This window comes from Miniopterus schreibersii (assembly GCF_964146895.1).
Source record: "Miniopterus schreibersii genome assembly, chromosome: 16".
NCBI classification, from domain to species: Eukaryota; Metazoa; Chordata; class Mammalia; order Chiroptera; family Miniopteridae; genus Miniopterus; species Miniopterus schreibersii.
This window is the reverse complement of record NC_138116.1, coordinates 25,422,738-25,443,105: the sequence shown is the minus strand read 5'-3', so window position 1 is coordinate 25,443,105 and position 20,368 is coordinate 25,422,738. Positions and strand designations below refer to the sequence as shown.

Sequence of the window (20,368 nt, the reverse complement as noted above, 5' to 3'; positions counted from 1 at the left end):
AATACCATTTATTGAAGAGACTGTCTTTACCCTATTACATGTTCTTGCCTCCTATGTCAAATAGTAATTGACCATAAAGGCACAGGGTTTATTTCCATGCTTTCTATTCTATTCCATGAGAAAATTATAGGCCAATACCCCTGATGAACATAGATGCTAAAATCCTCAACAAAATATTAGCAAATCAGATCAAGCAATACATTAAAAAAATCATACAACATGATTAAGTGGGATTTATTCAGGGGATGAAAGGCTGGTACAATATTCACAAATCAATAAATGTGACACATCACATAAACAAAATGAAGGATAAGAATCCCATGATCATATCAATAGATGCTGAAAAGGCATTTGATAAAACCCAGCACCCATTTATGATAAAAGCTCTCAGCAAAGTGGGATTATACCTCAACATAATGAAGACCATACATGACAAACCCACAGCCAACATCATACTCAATGGGCAAAAACTAAAAGTGTTTCACTTAAGATCAGGAACAAGACAGGGATGTCCACTTTCACCACCCTTCTTCAACACAGTATTGGAAGTCCTGGCCATAGCAGTCAGAGAAGAAGAAGAAATAATAGGCAAGGAGGAAGTAAAACCATCATTGTTCACAGATGACATGATATTGTATATGGGAAACCCTAAAGACTCCACCAAAAAAACTACTGGACCTAATAAATGAATTAGGCAAAGTAGCAGGATACACAAATTAATATTCAGAAATCAGTGGCATTTTTGTACACCAATAATGAACTACCAGAAAGAGAAATTAAGAAAACAATCCCATTTACTATTGCAACAAAGAAATAAGGTACCTAGGGATAAATTTAACGAAGGACGTAAAAGACTTGTACTTGGAAAATTGTAAGATACTGAAGAAAGAAACTGAAGAAGATACAAGTAAGTGGAAGAATATACCGTGTTCATGGATAGGAAGGATTACCATCATCATTAAAATGTTTATACTACCCAAAGTAATCTACAGATTCAACGCAATTCAGACTGCAGAAGGATGACACATAAATCTGTGAAGTGCTCCATATTAAAAAAAAAATTAGACTTTTTAGAAGTTCATTTCACAGGATATAGCAACTACTCAGAAACCAGTTATCTTACAAGGGTCGATTGTTAGAAATAATGCTTTTATGATGTAGAGTAGTAATTCCTTTTCTGAAACTGCAGGGATATAGAATAATTTGTCTCTATCAATTCTTCTTAGACTGAGATCTGTTCTTCCTGAGGCATCAGAACATACAGATGTTTCCTTGCCCTGGAAGCCAGACAGAGCAAAAGACTGTGGGAAACAGCTGGGTCAGCTCCGCTTGGATCTATCCCAAACACAATGTTTCTTTCCAACCCTGAAAATCGACGAACACTGTCCACCACGATGTGATTGCCCATGATATCTGATGCATCTCCAATCCGTATTAACAGATCAGATTCCTCATTGAGCTGAAAATTTCTTCTCTTCCTCATTGCTCTTTGAAGCTTAAATTTATATATGCCTGCATCAGGTGCTGTGCTGCAAAGCACAGCAATATCCTTGCAGGAATAACCATTCCTCAAGAAAAGCTGGCATTTCTTTGTTATAAAAACCACCATCTCCTCCAAATCCAAGTACCTCTTAATCTGAAAGTTACCTAGAACACCCTGAGACCATTCAGCTTCACGCAGTATACTCAGGGACCCAGGGGGAATGTTAGGTGGTGGGTTTTCTTTGACTTTCTGCATTATTTCTTGTAGGTAGTTGGCTACTGGATCTGCATTGCGGACCACTCTAATGAGCTCTTCTCTAGGATACTGGTATTGGAGACCGGGGAGGCCACTGCACTTCATGTGGCTAGTCTGAAAGTAGTCCAGAAAGATCCAGAGAATTCCAGGGCAATCCTTTTCTCTCTGAGTGATGGTTTTTGCCTTCTCGTACCAATTCCCATCTTCAATGCGGAAATTCTGAGCTTCATCAATGATGATGTGTTGAATCTTTTTGAAGTTAGTATTAATCATGAAGGTTTTCCGGGTCACTGCATAGCAGATACCTTTATTACTGCAAAAATTAAAAAGATACAATCAGGTTTTCTCCAAGTATATAAAGGAGGAAAATTACTCTATCATATTCCTACGAACACTGGACTGTTGTTACAGATCCATTTACCATCCTACTGTCAAGGAACAAAGTTATTTGAGTAGAGGGAGATATGGAATGAATTCAAACTGAACCTCATGCGGTGACAAGATCCAACTGCTTACCCGATAAAGTCCCTCAGAGGCTGGTTCTCACAAACATAGAGAATTTCATTTTTCTCACAACCCGACATATTCTTGATCTTCTCCATGATCTTCATGGCCACGATTGTCTTCCCTGATCCAGGTAAACCATGGATAAACAATTCTCTGGTCTTGTGGAGGTTCTTTGAGACAATCTCATACTGTTGGGCTGTGAGCAGATTTAAAATCTCACAGCCAAGCTGGTCACTCAGGAAAGACCTGAAGCTGAGCAAGACGATCACAAGGCACTGCAGTAAAGCTTCCATTTGCTGGGTGTCTGCAAGGTCATAGGACTCAGGGTAATCAATCAGATAGCCTGAACCTTCAGAGGACTCCGCACTGTTCTCAGGACTCAGACGGAGAACCTTGGTCATGATACACAGCTTCCCAGTATAGCCCCCCATGTTCACCAGCTTCTGCTTCAAAGTAAAGGCGGTATGGGTGCAGTACAACTGCCCGTCCGCACCCTGCTCCCTGAGAATGGTATAGAGAATCGGGGGGCTGTTCTGTGTTACCAGCAGAGCGTCACAGATGACTCCCTGCTTTTCTTGCAAGTTCAGGTCCACAGCCCAGCTTCTAGAAAGGATCAAAATTCCCTGGGAGAAAGGCTGCATTTGCTGGTTTATTAATTCCTCCAGACCTTCATGCTCTGAGGACAGCTCCTCCCAGAGGGATTCGGGAGTATATCGCAAACCTTCTGATGGCACTAGATACGGAGAGAGTTATAAATGTGAGGTCAATATCGTATTTATTTTTATGATTAATTATAATTAATAAAAAGCAATTATTACACTTACACTCAAACATAATTAATCTTATGATAAATTAAAGATTTTTTGGTATATGTCCTTTTGTAAATATCATTATTATATAATAAAGGAAAAGCAGCCTTGAAAATCTGGCACACTTCATCTAAACCTATGTGCTTATTATGACCTTGGGAAATTCCTTCGTTTTTCTAACACTCTGTTCCCTCATTTGTAAAACAAACAAAACTCATTAAAAAATAGCACATTTCGGGCTACCTGTTTGGGACCCCTCTCGCTGTGGAGGGAGCTTTTTCTCGCCTTCATTAAATTTTTGCCTTTGCTTAAAAAAAAAAAATAGCACATTTCCTATGGTGAGGAATAAACAAAATAGCATAAAATACCTGGCTCATTGTAGCTGCTTGGGAAAAGTTAGTTCTGTTTCCCTTCCTACTCTCAAAGTATTTGAATCTCAAATTTTCCCTAAAAAGTCCCATTGACGGAGGTTGAAGGAGCCCTCCCTGGAAGAAGGTGCTCATTAAAAATAGTGTCCTAAAAAATGTACACACACTTTGAATAATTATAAAGGCGGTGTTTACTGAAATACATTTCATTTTCAAAATTGAGCTATCAGCTGCTAAACTGTGTATACATTTTTGGGGGACACCCTGTATTTGCAGAGAAGATGGAGCCCTGTTAAACCTGTTATTAGCAGAGAATCCCCTGTGGCCCTGGACTGGGAGATCCTGAGGTAAGGCCCTGAGCTAACTCTCCTGAAGCTAAACTCTGGCATCACTCACTTTTACAGATCAGGGTAAGACTGCATTCATCACAAAGTCTCCCTTTGTCATGAGGGAACAAAGAACAATTATGTGACATGAGGATAAACTCACACTGTAGGGTTTTAAACTTATTTCAATGATCATTTGTTCCAAAGCAGGGTGGGGGTGGGGAAATGAAGATATTGTTTTTATCCTGTTGTGCTGCTGTCTGATCACAAACCAGACTCAGATTTGTAGTGGTAATTTTACGTTAAATTACACAAATTTCATTGGTAATTGTTTATTGTTCACTGTTGCTGGTGCTTTCCACTTGTACCAGGTGTTCACATGACTTGATTATGTCTGCAACCTGGTCGGTAGCCAGTGGGAGACGGCATCCATTATGAGACACCCAGATTTTAGAGGTGTTGAAAGGTGGGGGGAAACACATCTTAGAATGAATGAAATAGAATAATACAAGGATATGTTTAAAATAGAACTTCAGAAACCAAAAGAAATATAAAATAAGAAAACATAATTTGTTGATTGTACTAAGGAGTTTACAGATATCTCTGGGCCTCACAGCTGTGCAAGGCAGATATACTCATTTATTCTCTTTTTTATGAGAAATGGGAGCACAGACAGGTCAAGTGAATTGTCCGTGGCCACACCCATAGGAAATGACACAGCCAGCATCCCAAACCCAGACCCTCTGTTGTTTCCACTCTACTGCACTGCCCTACAAGTCACACAAACTACCCCTTGTGATAAATGGAGAAAATCACTAAAGCATTTTTTTTTTAATTGTTTGTGTGTGTGGTTTTTTAAAACATATCTTTATTGATTTCAGAGAGAGGAAGGGAGAGGGAGAAAGAGAGAGATAGAAACATCAATGATGAGAGAGTCATTGATCAGCTGCTTCCTGCACAGCCCCGAACTGGGGATGGAGCCCCTAACTGGGGCACGTGCCCTGACTGGGAACTGAACTGTGATCTCCTGGATCCTAGGCTGATGCTCAACCACTGAGCCATGCCGGGCTGGGCATCACTAAAGCATTTCAAAGCAAATGTGTTGTATCTCATCATTGAGTAGGTCTTATTTTTCTTTAATTATATAATAGGACATTCTTCCTAAGTAAATTATGTGAGGGCAAGAAGTGTCTCTTTCATTTCTTGATATTCCACATGACAATTAGCAAATCACAGTGAGCAGAATTGGTGTTCAATAAATGCCATCTCTCCACATGCATCCGAGTTGACACACTCCCCATGTGCCTTTGCAGAAGTGTGCTGAGACTCTGATACCTCCTCCACTGTTGCCACCCGATAAGCTCCTTTCATCTTTCACAGAACTGCCCTGTCTGCTCTTCTCTCCTCAGGCTCCCATAGAAATCTGTATCCATTCTGAGCACTAATCCTACTATGCTATTAACCCCACTCACCCCAATCTTTTGCTATTATAATACTACTACAATAGGTAACCTTGTACATTTGGTATACATGCGGTATATGTGAAGAATAAAGTCTCAGCAGTGGCATTACTGGGTGAAAGGGTAAATGCATTTGTGTTCCTATAGATATTGCCAGTTTAGTGGGAACTAGTAATGTATGAGGAGGCTTGTGATCCCCCAGCACAGCATACACAGTAAAAGATAATGTCAGATTTCTTTAATGTTTTTACATTCCAAAGATAAAAATGATATCTTGTCTTAATTTGCATGTCTCTTATTTTGATTAATCAACAACTTTTCAAGTGTTTGAAAGCCATTTGAATTTTTTCTGAACTGTCTTTGTTGATTTTTCTGTTAAGTAGTTGTTTTTTTTTTTAGACATATTGTACCAAATCTTAAGACAAAGGACACCATTAAGAAAGGGGTCCACCCCAGTCTTTACAATCTAGAGCAGTTACTTTTCTTCTTGTGTGTCGTCTTCTCCACTTTCTTGAGAGGTGAATCTATCATAAACTAAATTCTCATATATTTGCATCTATTTCCAAAACTACTATTCTATATCCTTGGTCTAATTATAGGCCAATATTTTTTAAAATTTTTCTTAGAGACTTTATAATGATTTGATGTCTAGATAGACCCCCATTTTCTTTTCCTTTTCAGGGTTTTATTTCTTGGTTCTTCTTGCTTATTTACTTTTCCACTGGAACTTTAGAATAAAATTGCCTAGATTAAATTAATCTTTTTTATTGATATCTCATTACATTTGTAACATGAGAACTGATAACTTTATGATGTCAAGTAGGCAAATCGTAGTTCCTACCTGAAAATAAAAGTTGCTGGAGATCTTCCTTGTGTTCCAGGCCTTTCATGGAGTACACTGGTCTGCTAAGAGGAGGCCCACTAGACAGACTCAGCTGAGATTCAAAGTCTTTGGACAAACGTGCAAGATCTTAAGAAAGGAAAAAACCTCCTGTTATTCTGACGTGTTAGTTCATCTTTTCACCACTGAAAGAGGCTTTACAAGTAGGTGTATTCTATGACTGTCTAGGTAGTGTGACTTGAGATATAATGGCAAGATAATGCCCCATTCACCCTGTGTAGACAAGTGTCTTTATTGCATATGGAGGTTGCCAATGCAATGAAGAGACCTTATTTGGAAGTTTGAATGTGTTTCCCATTCAATATATTTCTTCACTATGTTTAGATAGCGTTTCGTTAGTATTTCTTTTATGGTATGTGGCACATTCTTTTAGTAAACATCTATGTATATGTAGCTTTAGTAAACATCTTTGTATATTTCCGTGGTGTAAATATTCCCACCATGGATAATTTCAAGTTACCAGTGTGATATCACTAAGTGCAGAGTTGAGAAGAAACACACAGTAGCACAGCATTTTATAATATTTCCACCATACACATATATGTGAATAACCTCATGAGCAAACATACAATTCAAATGTAATGAATAATTCAGAAGTGGTGAGTTTGGATTTGCTACATTTGTTTTTTATATAATTTAATTGTAAGTTATATGACTTACTTTTTAAAAATGACTATGTTTAACCACTGGATCACAAAATTCCTGAAATATTAATAAATGACTCTGGAGCCAGTAAGAGCTACTACAAGGCAACAGTTCCTCCAAATTTTCTTTTCATCTTCTGATGTGAAAACTGCCTATTGTAAGACACTTGATTTGGGCTTCTAATTACCTAACAAAATTTTATCATGTATGGAAAGCAGGATACTCGGAGATTCAAAAAAAAACCATGGAGTTTAGTGGGTGTGAGAAATTCAAAGTCACAGAAAACAAAGGAAAGCCTGTTAAATATGAAGGTGCTAAAGGAAGCAAAGGGCAGAGAGGGTGGCACTTCCCCCCTTACCTGGGTCTGTGTCCACCATCATGCCCACCCATTCCTCAGTTGTCAGGCTACAGACTTTCTCGCCTTTCACAATCCATGACTTGGGAGCCTCTGAAAATACTGCGCAACAGAATTTCTTCACTCTGATCACACAAACATAGCCATACAACTTGCCCTTGGCTAACACATCCAAGAGTTTGACCTTGAAACTGATCTGGCATTGGGATTGGCAAAAATGGACACAAGGTAATTTGTTTATTGCACCTTCGATTTTCCTTTTCAAAGAGTCACGGTCAACTTTTTCTTTAGCACATCCCAGAACTTTCTTAGTCTTATCATCCACTCCAATAAAAAGATAGCCTTCCCCAGAGTTTGCAAATGCAGACGTGTACTCTGGAATTATGTTTTTTACGTACTCTAGAATGTGTTTCGTACTGAACTGCTTAAACTCTACGTTTTGAGACTCAGGAAAAGGCAGGATTTCACCATACTCAAGCTGGTCTCTTTGGAAAATCTGGTAAGCAGGATTGGAGCAATGGAAGTTTTGCTTTGTAACCCTGAGAATTTTATTAGAAGGTTCTTTCCTCGAAAGCTTTGCATTTCTTTTCCTGATTTCCAGGAAACTAAATGCCTCCCTTGAATTCATGGGAATCACAGAAGTGCCGGATCTGAGGCGTAAGGAAGAATCCAGGCTGCAAATGCGAGGCTTAGAGGAACTGGCCTCAGAGAAAGGGCCAGTGTTCCAAGATTTAACAAAAATGTAGAAACACCTCCCTTGTTGCTTAGTCTCAAAGAAAGCCTGCAAATCTGAAGACTGGATAAGTGTTCTCAAAGACTGCTCTAAGTCCAGTCCCATTTCCACAGGATGCTCATCCTTGTTGGCCATTTCCATCCGAATCACTCCTCCTCCTGAGTTTAACAAAGCACATGCAGCCTCTAAAACTTTCCTCTTCTCTTGGTCTCTTTGAATTTTCTGCAGCTTATTTCTGTTTCCTTCCCCAAGAGTTACTTCTCCTACATTGATGACCAAGTCTGGGAAAGATAAGTCCACCACCAAAGACGGATTATGTTCCTCCATGTTCATTCTGCAACAGAAACCATTAAAATACATCTCATATTGATGAAGAATTACACAGTACATAAAAATACATTCATTAACTTATTTGAAAATATTTATTGTGTTCCTGCTAAGTGCTGGGGGCTGGAGATTAAGTGGTAGATCAAGAATGAGCATAGTCCTGGCTCTCAGAGCTTATTGTCTGAAAGGAAACATGGTTGAAGAAAGCAATTGTGGGGGGAGGATTCTGCAGTAAACCATGTGAGAGGTGATGGAGCCCTGGGCCACAGTAGCGGCAGTGGGGATGCAGAGAATTTGAGCATATAGGAGAGATATTTAGGAAATAAAATTAGCATGGTCTGCACTGACAAGATAGAAATCAGAAGAAAGGATTACAATTTAGTAATTGGGTTTTTGACATAGGCAACTGGGTGGTTAGTGGTATCACTTATCGGCACAATACGTTTTTTAATTGACATCTTCAATTAAATTTGGGTGGTGGACATATTTGTGTTCATTATGTTATCCTCTGTATTTTTTGTAAGTTTGAAATTTTTCAAAACAAAAACAAAAACCTTTACTTCCAAAAATGTAAAAGGGAGCAGGGGCTATATATTTAGATCATTAGTAGGAAGTGGTTGAACTTCTGGACTATACACGTTCTTGGGACAGGGGTAGAAATGAAGATGGCCAGGGCAGGGGGGAGATCTGGTAAATGGGGAAAAAAGGGACCAATGGATTCTACGTCATTGTGATCTCCAAGAACTTGGATTTGGGAGTAGTTGACCAAATCAATAAAACTCAACAGTACCATGGTGTCGAGGGGGCTCTCAAAATGCTTAGGATTGTGCTGCCACCTGCACATTCATTTTTCTCTTTTGCGTGATTATAGACTGAAGAATGTGATCAAAACATTCCATTCTTTGATTTACTAATATAGGAAATGTTCAATGAGTGTTCACTGTGGGCACACTAAGTGCTGTGAGAGACACAGAGAACCTGTCTGTTGGAGATTTATGGTTTAGGTCACATCAAATTACCATGATATAGCTTAAACAGCACATGGAGAAAAAGCCATAGCACTAAATGCCTATATTGGTACAACAGAAAAATAAAAGTAGTGATTTCCTTCAAATTTTAAAGAACTTAAGAAAAAAACTACTATGTCACCTGCCCACACACAAGCCTTGCCAACCCACTTTCCAGGTGAGTCATGCTCTGACCCACCCTCCTCCCAGGCACACATCTCCAGATGTTCTGGAAGACAGCACCAGGGGACAGGTGAGAGAAGGGGCTCCTTTGTGTCTGGAAGTTCCCAGTAGGGAGCCTGCTTTGTTTCTGGCTTTTCAGATAAATAGGTAATTCATTGTGGAAACAGTCCAAACACTTTGAAGGTTTCAAAGACTCAAGGTTGGAATTTCTTACTGGGCAAGGCTCTTGTTTCCTAAAAACCCTTCTCCACCTTCTCTTTTTGTGTCTCCTACACCTGACAACCAGAGCTTGTGTGGGATGGTTTGGGCTTCAGCATGGACTGTCTGGGTTACTCAAATTTCCTTTTCTCTCCTCCTTGTTAGAATATTAATCCATATATGGAGGTATTTCTGGCACTACAAGCACCATCCTCATGGAGTCCTCTAACTAGAGACCTGTCCACCTCCCACACATGTAGAAGGCTTGGCCTTACAGGGACCTCTGCTCCCTCCTACTAGATGGCCCCAGCTGACCAGCCTCGAGCCAGCAAAACTCTTGAGTTGGCTGATATAAGAGAGACAATAAATGAGCTGGGTCAACCAGAGTGTTTTGCAAGAGAATTTAAATTAGGAGCCACAACCTTGGCCAGGTGGCTCAGCTGGCTGGAGTGTTGTCCTATACACCAAAAACTGTTGTGGACTCGATTCCCCATCAAGGCACATACTTAGGTTTTGGGTTCAATCCCCGGTAAATCAAATGCAGGAAGCAATTGATTGATGTTTCTCTCTCACATCAATGTTTCTCTCTCTCTCATACACACACACACACATTTCCTCTATCTAAAAATCAACTTAAAAAATCAATTGTACTTCTATGTACTAGAAATGAACATGTGAAAAAAAAAATTTAAAATTATAATATCATTTGCAGTCATTCCCAAAAAACTTAGGTATAACTCTAACAAAACTTGTATAGGACTAATGCTGAAAATTCCAAATGAAAGAAATCAAGGAAGACCTAAGTAAAGGAGAGAAATACTATGTTAATGGATTGAAACACTCAAGATAGGAAAGCTATTAATTCTCCCCCAAAGTGATATGCATGTTTAACACAATTCCTATAAAAATCCCAGCAAGGTTTTTTTGTACATACAAAATTATTCTAAAATATTTACAGAAAGGCACAAGAACTAAATTAGTTAACACAATTTTGAAAAAGAAAAATGTGGAAGGAATCACTCTACCTGATATTAAGACTTAATACATATGTACATATATAGTTCAGTAATCTAGACAGTGTGGGTTGGCAGAGAAATTACACTTAAGTCAATGGAAGAGAATCAAGAACCCAGAAATAGTCCCATATAAGCACAGTCCACTGATTTTGCAAAAACAATTCACTAGAGGATGAATCATCTTTTCAACAAACGGTGCTGAAGCAATTGGATGTCCATAGGCAAAAATTAAAATAAAATAAAATAATAAAATAATAAAATAAAATAACTTCGACCTAAACCTCATACCTGACACCTTACAAAAAATAATAATAACAACTCACAATGGATCATAGAGTTAAATGTAAAATGATAAAATTTTTATGAGATAACACAGGAGAAGCTCTTAATGACTCTAGGGCTTGGTAAAGAGCTCTTAGATGACACTAGAAACACAATTTTTAAAAGAAAAAATCAGTAATATGAACGTCATAAAAAATTTAAAACTTTGCTCTGCAGACGATCCTGTTAAAAAATGAAAAGACAAGTTATATACATGGAAAATATATTTACAAATCATGTATCTGACACATGACCCAAACCTAGAATATAAAAAGAACTCTAAAATTCAACTGTCAAAAAACAGTTTCTTGCCCGGCCAGGCGTGGCTCAGCAGTTGAGCATCGACCTAGGATTCAGGAGACCTAGGATCCAGGAGACCTCAGTTCAATTCCTCGTCAGGGCACATGCCTGGGCTTCGGGCTCAGTCTCCAGCAGGAGACAGCCAGTCAATTACTTTCTCTCATCACTGATGTTTCTCTCTCTCTCCTTCTCCCTTCCTCTCTCTGAAAACAATAAAGATATATTAAAAACAAACAAACAAACAAACAAAAAAACAGTTTCTCAGCAAACTAGAGTAGAGGGAAATTTCCTCAACTTGATAACGAATATTTATAGGGCATTTTGCTGCGTCTCTAGCCTTGCCAGCCCTCCTCTATCGCAGGCATGGTCATTCCCCATCCTCAAGCCCCTTTCTGTCACTTTCTTCTTCTTCCTTCACAACTGGAGCAGTTCTCTCCACACTGCATTCTGGTCACCCAGGTCTATCTAGCCCACCTGTTGCTTCAGGGAAGTGCAGAGGATGCACCTAGGAGACAGAAAGTGTTGCCACTGGAGAGGAATCCCCCAGCCTGCCCACCCATTCACCTGTCCCTCTGCTCCATTCACAATGCAGCCGGCTTCTGAAAATGACAGGATCGAAGGGACTATGTCTTCACTGAATTTAACAGTAAAGATATTAATGTAAATTCTGAAATATTCAAAGGGGCAAAGGCGATTCAACAAATAATGGACAGTCTTTTCAGCAAATGGTGGTGTAAAACTGGGCATCTCCATGGAGAGAGAGGAATCTGGAAACAGACTATGCCTTTCATAAAAATTAACTCAAAATGCCTAATAAACCCAATATAAAATGCAAAACCACAGACCTTCTAGAAAACAACATAGAATAAGATCTGGATGACCTTGGGTTTGGTAATGACATTTTAGATACAATACCAAAAGCATGATTCATGAAAAAAAATTGGTATATTGGACTTCATTAAAATTTAAAACTTCTGTTCTGCAAAAGACCATTAAGAGAATGAAGAGACTGGGAGAAAATTTTTGTAAAACACATATCTGATGAAGTACTGCTATATAAAATATACAAAGAACTCTTAAAACTCAATAATAAACCCAGTTTTTAAAATGGGCAAATAGTCTGAACAGACATCTCACCAAAGGGGATATAGACATGGCAAATGAGTGTATGAAAAGATTCTCCACATTATATATATATCAGCAGGGATGTGCTAATTAATACAAAGAGATACCACTACATACCTACTGAAATGGCCAAAAATCAAAATACAACATGAAAAATTGTGGGGAACTGGGCTGTACGCTGGCAAAGCCCTTACAGTCGCAGAGGTTCAGCCAAAGGCTAGGCCTCATTCCCCGTAAACAGGAAACCCTGAGACATGTGCACCAAGATGTGAGCAAACAGGTTTGCCCGGGCCTGGGGGCACTGCGGGGGAACTGTGGCTGCGGCCAGGCAGAAAGAGAACAGTGATATCCGTGCTAAGAATGATTTACAGACAATCAAGTGCTGTAGAAAATAAAGCTGCAAAGCCTGTTTAGTGTCGCCTGTATGCCATCAGCATCCGGGGAACCTCCTGATCCCACTTTCCGTCTCTTTTGTCTTATTTTCAGTCCCTCCCCGTTCCCACTCAGCCCTGTGGGAAGGAGTCACGCTGGATGTGACAAAAAATGGCACAGCCACTTTAAAAGACAGTTTAGCAGCTTCTTACAAAATTAAACATATTGTTACCATATGATCCTATAATTGTGCTCCTTGGTATTTACCCAAATTAGTTGAATACTTATGTCCACACAAAATTACCTGCCCATGAATGTTTCTAGTGGCTTTACTCGTAGTTGCCCAAACTCGGAAGCAACCAAGATTTTTTTTCAACAGATGAAGAGATGGAACTGGAGATAAAAGGCAAAAAGAACTTCAAATTTATCTACAATATTTTACTTACTGAATTTGAAAAAGACTTGAAGTAACTATGACAAAATACCAACAGCTGTCACTCTGAGGTAATGCGGTAAAAATGGGGGGCAACAAAAGAAGTGTTTGGTATATTATCTTTGTACTTACTTAAGTTTCTTATTATTGCTGTTATTAAACACACGAACTCAAACTGGACTGATCCTAGAATAAAAGACTGTACATCCAAGAAAAACCATGAACTAATATAAACTATGACACGAGCAATGAACGGAAAGTCAAAATTATCCAAGAAATGTTAAAAATTGCTTGATGATACTTACACATTATTCTAGAGAAGCCTTACTTAAGAACAGTAACAGGCACGGGGGACATCTGTAATACTGCCAAAAATAATAATACACATATCTATATAGTCACCTGAATATGCTTTAACTTTAGAAGCCTCGCTGCAACACGCTCCCTCCCGCCAAGACGACGAGTGGCGCCCGCCCCTCCCCCACCGCGGCCTCTCGCCCCTCACGCTTGCGCAGTCCCGCCCTGACGCCCAGCGCGCCCTGCGCCTGCGCGCTTCGCCTCCCCCGCGCCGCGCTGCCGCCTCGGGTCGTCCCGCCGCGGCCCGTGGCCCCCTCAGGGCGCAGGGCACCTTCCCTACAGCCGACCGCGTGGCTTACCCCGTGGTGTCCAATGTGAGCAACACTCCGGCCAGCCCTGGCCAGCGAGGCGCGGGGAGCGGGGCCAGAGCCCGTGTGTGCGCCGCTTTGGAAATAAGGCGTAAGTGGGGGTCCAAGGAGCAGAGCTCCTGCCTGTGGGCCCAGGGAGCAGAAAGGAATAGGGACCTGGGCGTAGGATCCCCTCGTGACTCAGGAAATCACGACCCCCAGAATAACAGCAGGCGCGTCCCTGAACCTGGCTGCGTCTCCCCAAGCGTTACGCCGTCTTGTGTTTCACGCAGATGAAGAGAGATTGTGGCCTGCTCAGAATTAAAGTCAGGATTCAGTGACCTCCTCCGAGTTATTTCTTACCCCACCTCAGTGCTGTAATTATGGTCTCCAATAATAGTTCGTTGTTCACACGCATACGGAATGGTTTATTTAATTTGGGTCTCAATAATCATTTTACATTTGTGGCTGAAGTCATAAGAACAATGATGTAATAGAGACTATGCCGACTGATTGTCTAGAGAAAATATCCAGAATCTATGTAGGTGTTGCCTGTGTCTAGTGAAATAAATCCCTGTTGTTACAGGTGATTGCTTTCCTAGTCCAGAATGGCAGATACTCCTCAACTATCCACCTGCTGAGGTATTCATAGTTATATATTCATTTGTTCCCCATCACCAAAAGGATCTGAAGAAGCGACTTGTTTAAAAGCACTTTCCAGTGCTTTTAATTAATGTGGGTAAAATAACCCCATGTACTTTGACACTTGCAAAAATAATCTGGAAAATCCAACTAGGTCAGAGCTTCCCAGTGAATATATCTTTTAAGTTTCTCCTGAAAGTGTAAGTGTGTATACTATGAAAGAAGAAAAAACCTGACAGAATTGAAACAGTCATCACTTCCCGCCAAGGCTCTAGCTCCTCCCTCACTTACAAATTTATACCCCAGATCTTAGATAAGTCTACCCTGTATAACCTCTTTACACCACTGTCCGTCTCAGAACTTTGCCAGGTTGTCTGAGCTGGAATCCTGCCTGCATCACTGGCCTGAGCAAGAAGGTAAGTCCCATCTACAGACCAGTTCTCGCTGTCTTTTTCACTTATTTAAGAAATGTGTGTGGCCATTTGTGTCCACCTCAGCATCTCTTGCCTAAATACACAAACAAGATATATCTGGAAGGGTCATGGGGTGGATTTTCATCTTAGAGGGGTTTTTTGTTAATCTTCCCCCACGGATACTTTTTCTATTGATTTTTAGAGAGAGTGGGAGGGAGGGAGGGAGAAAGAGAGAAAAAAATTAAGGTGAGAAGAGAGAGAGAGAGACATCGACTGGTTGCCCCCAGCTGGGGCCAGGGATCGATCCTGCAACCCAAGTATGTGTCCTTGACCAGAAATCAAACCTGAGACACTCTCCACTGAGTCACACCAGCCATAATAGAGTTTTTTGGGTTTTATTTCTCTCTTTTTGAGACGGTCCTTTCTGTTGAACTGGCAGGCTTGGGTCTTTCTAGACAGTCTGTACTTACCTTGGGAATGAGCAGATTCCTCAGGGTTGGGATGTTGGAGAGAAAACTCCTGAAGTCCTGCTCTGTTCCAGCGCTTGCAGCTTTTGCCTGAGGTTTATGGTAACCATAAATAGGAAAAGTTGGCTCGAAATCTGCCTCCCTGGAGAAAAGCAAGTTCCCGGGGAAATGATAGGTTTCCCTCTCTCTGAACATCAGACCTAATACTGTCCCAATGTTCTGGCCTCTTATTATCTGCCCTTCTGGCCTCAAGAGGAAAAACCTGTTTCCTGTCTAGCAGTAAGAACTTGGTATTTTAAAAAGTAGGTGAAAATGAGGCTAGAGTAGCCCCATTTGAGGTAGGTAAAACTTCTGGGACAACAAGACTACACAAAAGCCTATTTGGATACACAACAAACGTAATTAAGGATTACTCACTGGGGAGTGGAATTGAAAAGGAAGAAGATGGGCGGGGAGGGAGGAATTATTATTTTGTTGCACAAACCTGAGTTACTCAAGACATATTTAATGCAGTAACAAAAAGAAAACAGTGCTAGAGCCAGATAGAGAATTAAGCTGTACATCTCACTGACTTTCTGTCTTAATTTTTCAAGTAGCCTCTATAATCCCAACAGTTGTAGTTGAAATTTCTGCTGGCTATTGATTTGGCGGCTAATGCAGTTGCTATTGTTCTAAGTTTCTTCTATTTACCACTTTGATCTGCAACTTTCCTCCACAGCCCACACAGTCACAGTTCCCTTGAGCTCTTGTTTGGTTTCTTTCATGTGTCCATCGTTACAGGTTTTAAGAATTATTACAGTGTGGCTTTAGCAATCATTTTTAACTATGAGGAAAAGTGTTACACACTAGAGGGAATTTAGTTTGAGATGTCATGAACCAGTGTTTTATGCTAATCTCACACTGTCAATAACCAGTGTGGTTCTTATGATTGCAAAATGCCCTTCAGCAATAATCATCAGGTAAATGAAAAACATAAAGGTCTTTTACTTACAGGACCTGGAAGTTACGCTGCACACTTAGGATTACACGTGGACGAAAGAGAAAGAGAGTGCACTGACTCGAGATTCTGCCCCTGTTGAAGCTGAGGGTGGAGCCTAGGGTTTCGCGGGCTCACTCTTGATTGGTGGATTTTAAAAAACGGAGAAAATTTTAAAACAGCGCCCAAATGGTCAGCTATGAAACCAACCAAGATCTCTAAACCAAAGGAGTCTCTCCCTAGCCGGTTTTCTCAGTGGTTAGAGCGTTGGCCCACTGACTGAAGGGTCCCGTGAAGGATCCCAGGTTCCACTGTGGCCAAGGGCACGTACCTCTAGTGCATGCTGGATCCCAGCTGGTTGGGGAGGAACCAATGGATGTGTGTGTGTGTGTGTGTGTCCCCAAAAAGCAATGGAAATAATGTCCAAGGGTGAGGAAAAGAAAACAAAAACAGAAAACAAAGGAGTCTCAGCAGGAGGTGGCGGCCTGGCTCCTTACCTGGTGGAGTGGCTAGTAATGTGTTTATTCAAGACACTTGTCTTTGAAGTAGATGCCTCTGAAGTGGATGCCTGGCAAAACTGACAGCGACTGTGTGGGATGGTGTTGATAAAGGGGATGAATTTTCTTTTGTCTTCTATTTTTTAATCTTTCTATGATGTCATTATGCAGAGTGGGGCAAACGTGGGTTTACACTTGTGAGTATGTGAAACAGAATTTATTCTTGTGTTATTATTTTTTAACATATCTTTATTGATTTCAGAGAGAGGAAAGGAGGGGGAGAGAGAGAGATAGAAACATCAATGATGAGTCATTGATTGGCTGCCTAGCCCGCAATCCCGGGCGTGTGCCCTGACCAGGAATCGAACCCCGATCTCCTGGATCCTAGGTCGATACTCAACCGCTGAGCCACGCCTGGCCGGGTGGTTAATTCTTGTATGTGCCCTGACCAAGGATCTAACCCACAACCTTGGTGTATCAGAACAATGCTCTAAACAACTGAACTACCTGGCTGGGGCTGAGAAACCTAAGTTTTAAAAGGGAAATTTAACTTGCCTGAGATCATACAGCCAATTAAAAATAGAGTTGGAATTCAAAGCCAGGGTGGGTCTGACCCTAGGACTCATGCTCTTAACACAACCTTATCCTACCTTACATGAGGTGCTAAATATAATCCAAAGGTTGCTGGTAGGATAAAAGTTATAATGTATTTAAAATATTTTGCACAGTATATGACACATAATAAGCATTTACTTTCTGTTAGCTATACTCTTATAATGTATATCAGAGGATACAGGAATGAGCTGTAGAGGTATTTTAATGGATTAGCCATTGACTGATGGGTTTATTTGTTATATCTGGCTGTCTTCGAAGGGATCTCCTGCTACCCCCCTAACACATCTTTTCCAAGCCGTATAATTGGGCAAAGAGAGCTTTCCCTGATTAAAGCAGGGGTGAAAGTAGACTTGAACTGCAAATGGCCTGAGATGATTCTGAAGCAGTAAACAAGAAGAGAAAGTACGCAGTAGCCAAGTCCTAATTCCCTATTTTTTACTTCCATTTTAGGCTGAGAATAAAAGAAGACCCAAAATTGAAAACTGATCCCATTTATTTCAAAATCATGTTGCCTCTGTCAACTGAAGACACTGAACCAACATGCAGCAGCCTTAGAGGGGATCTGGAACTTCATGTCAGGAGTGCCTGGCCTTGGATGGGTCAGGAATATGAACTGAGGCTGTTTCTGAGCTTTGCAGAAGAAGAAATTCAGATTTTTCTGGAATGATCGGGATGCTCAGGGAGAAATCACAGATGTTAAGTATAGGAAACAGTATAGTCAGCTGTTTTCACTTACAATGAAAGTCAATGCTTTCTAGAGATGAGAACTTGATAGAGGATCCTGAAAGGAAACGTGAGTATTCTCAGGCCTGGAGAGATTACCATATCAAGGATTCTATTTAAATGTTATAGTTGCCCGGCCGGGTGTGGCTCAATGGCTGAGCATCGACCTAGGTTCCAGGAGATTGCAGTTCGATTCTGGTCAGGGCACATGCCCGCAACGGGTTGCGGGCTCGATCCCCAGTCGGGGGTGTGCAGGAGGCAGCTGATCAATGACGACTCTCTCATCATTGATGTTTCTATCTCTCCCTCTCTCTCTCCCTATCTCTGAAATCAGGAAAGATATATTTAAAAAAATAAAATAAATTTTAAAAAAATGTTACAGTTACTCAGCTTGGACACTTATACATGTGCCTTTGAGGAAGTTAAATTCTCTGTGCCTTAGTTTTATTATCTATAAAATGGAGGTAATATGTATACGCGTTATAGAGTTGTGAGAATGTATGCAAAGCATTAGCAAATAGTAGCTGGTTGTAGTAATATCTCAATAAATAGTAACATACGGTTACTATAGATGTTGTACTTATTTCAAGTTGAAGCTTCTTGAAAATAATTTTATGTTTGGCATCCTCAAAACCTTGGGGAAACTGGGGAAGCTCAGTGTCAAGAAAATCTAGTTTATCTCTATGCTTCCTCTTCTTTCTTAAATGGGTTTCTCCATGCCACAGTTTCTCTTAAAAAATAATAAAAATAAACGTCCTTTTGATTGTCAGAGGCATCCTGTTTTTCAGAGGTAGAACCCTACATCAGTTTCAAGTGACCAGGGCTTTTTTCCTACATAATGTTAGGGTTACGTAATTCATGTTTCCATCTGTAATTCTCCAAGTTAAGTTCTTTGAGGTTCTCGGTTGGGGTGATGGGCCTTGGTTTTACCCTCCATGCAGAGACAGTGTTATCTAAGCCACCTGTTTCTGGGATGCCAATGTCTCGTTTTTGCCATCAGAACCTGATGGCAGCATTTTGTTCTCTTATCTAAGACAGCAAATCTGTTTGTGGCCAGGGATGGTGATTAGGGTTTTTCTATGCACTTCCCATCGGAGCCAATCTGGGCTACCCTTTTGATCCAGTAATTTCATCTCTTGGGATTTATAAATATACCAAAGAAAGAATGGTTGTATGCCCAAATATGGGCCTGATTTAACTTTAATAATAGTGTAAAATTACTAGTGACCCAGATTAATAGAGGGGTGGTTATTGAAATTTTGTGTAATCTAGCTGGGATATTGCACAACTGTTAAAAATGATAGTTTTGAAGACAGTGCTACAACATGAGGAAATGCCTGCATTAGCTACTGCTGCAAAATAAACAATCTTGAAATCTCAGTCACGCAATAATAAGCATTTATTGCTCACTTATACGTTGCAAATCAGTTGGGTTTTGGCTGTCTAGTTGGGATCAGTCAAACTTGGCTCCAGGTTATGAGTTGAGTTCAAGACTGCTTCACATCTCTCATTCTTTGACTGGTGGGCTGCTCAAGGCAGTCTTCACGTGGCAGTGGCAGAAGCCCAAGAGAGCAGATCTAATGCTGAAATGCATAAAGCCTCTGCACACATCACACCTACTGTACTAACATTTCATTGGCCAAATAAAGTCACGTGGCCAAGCCCACATCAAGGGGGTGAGAAAAATATACTCCAGCTCTAATGTTAGGAACGACAAAGGGTATAGGTATAGGGAGAGATGAAGTATTGGGGAGAAAGCACAGACTCAAAAAGGTTAAATGGAAAAAACACACAGGATATAAAGTTGATTATACAACTTGATCATAACTATGTACAAATATTTTTGCATATCAAAAAGGAATTGAAATTAGCAAAAAAAAAAACTTTTTATTTTGCCTTTCTCCATTTCTCAAGTTTAACATAATAGAATTATATTAACCTTCATTTCATTTTTTTAAGATTTATTTATTTTCATTATTATTGATGTTAGAGAGAGAAAGGGAGAGAGAAATAAAAACATCAATTTGATATTCCACTTATTTATGCATTCTTTGGTTGCTGCTTATATGTGCCCTGACCGGGGATTGAACCTGCAACACTGGTATATTGAGACAACAGTCTAATCAATTGAGCAACCCGGCCAGGGCTAGTTTTAGAAGCTTCTCATAACAGGCAAGTTAGTTCATCAAATGAATTGTTTTACCCATTATATTAAGGGTCTGTAGAAAAATTTAGAATTCTAAGTACAAGCAAGGTAGTCAATTATT

General features: G+C 40.2%; 1 protein-coding gene and 1 long non-coding RNA gene across 5 annotated transcripts; one reads left to right on the top strand and one right to left on the bottom strand.

Moving 5' to 3' along the window:
• Nucleotides 1-213: 213 nt before the first annotated feature.
• Nucleotides 214-16,455, bottom strand: SLFN11 (schlafen family member 11). Of its 4 annotated transcripts, none has more exons than XM_081115774.1 (6): nt 16,282-16,455; nt 15,294-15,432; nt 7,113-8,176; nt 6,050-6,178; nt 2,255-2,978; nt 214-2,051 (listed from the first exon to the last, which is right to left on the bottom strand). In XM_081115774.1, the coding sequence occupies exons 3-6, from the start codon at nt 8,173-8,175 to the stop codon at nt 1,223-1,225; spliced, it is 2,745 nt and encodes a 914-aa protein (XP_080971900.1). In that variant the 5' UTR covers nt 8,176; nt 15,294-15,432; nt 16,282-16,455; the 3' UTR covers nt 214-1,222. The 4 variants fall into 4 exon arrangements, with proteins under 4 accessions (XP_080971900.1, XP_080971901.1, XP_080971903.1 ...); XM_081115775.1 differs by having other exon boundaries at nt 15,294-15,380; XM_081115777.1 differs by lacking the exons at nt 15,294-15,432; nt 16,282-16,455 and adding an exon at nt 13,430-13,607.
• On the top strand, nt 13,652-18,666 carry LOC308546631. The gene is made up of 3 exons (XR_013997365.1): nt 13,652-13,880; nt 14,769-14,826; nt 17,829-18,666. It is a non-coding gene; the product is annotated as an uncharacterized lncRNA (long non-coding RNA).
• Nucleotides 18,667-20,368: the final 1,702 nt, after the last annotated feature.

Excerpts from the sequence above, each read along its gene's own strand:
- SLFN11 (XM_081115774.1), bottom strand. The coding sequence starts at position 8,175 with ATGAACATGGAGGAACATAATCCGTCTTTGGTGGTGGACTTATCTTTC. Across the intron at positions 2,979-6,049 it reads CCAGCAACTTTTATTTTCAG|TGCCATCAGAAGGTTTGCGA; the intron begins GTAGGAACTACG and ends CTCCGTATCTAG. Across the intron at positions 2,052-2,254 it reads CCTCTGAGGGACTTTATCGG|TAATAAAGGTATCTGCTATG; the intron begins GTAAGCAGTTGG and ends TAATTTTTGCAG.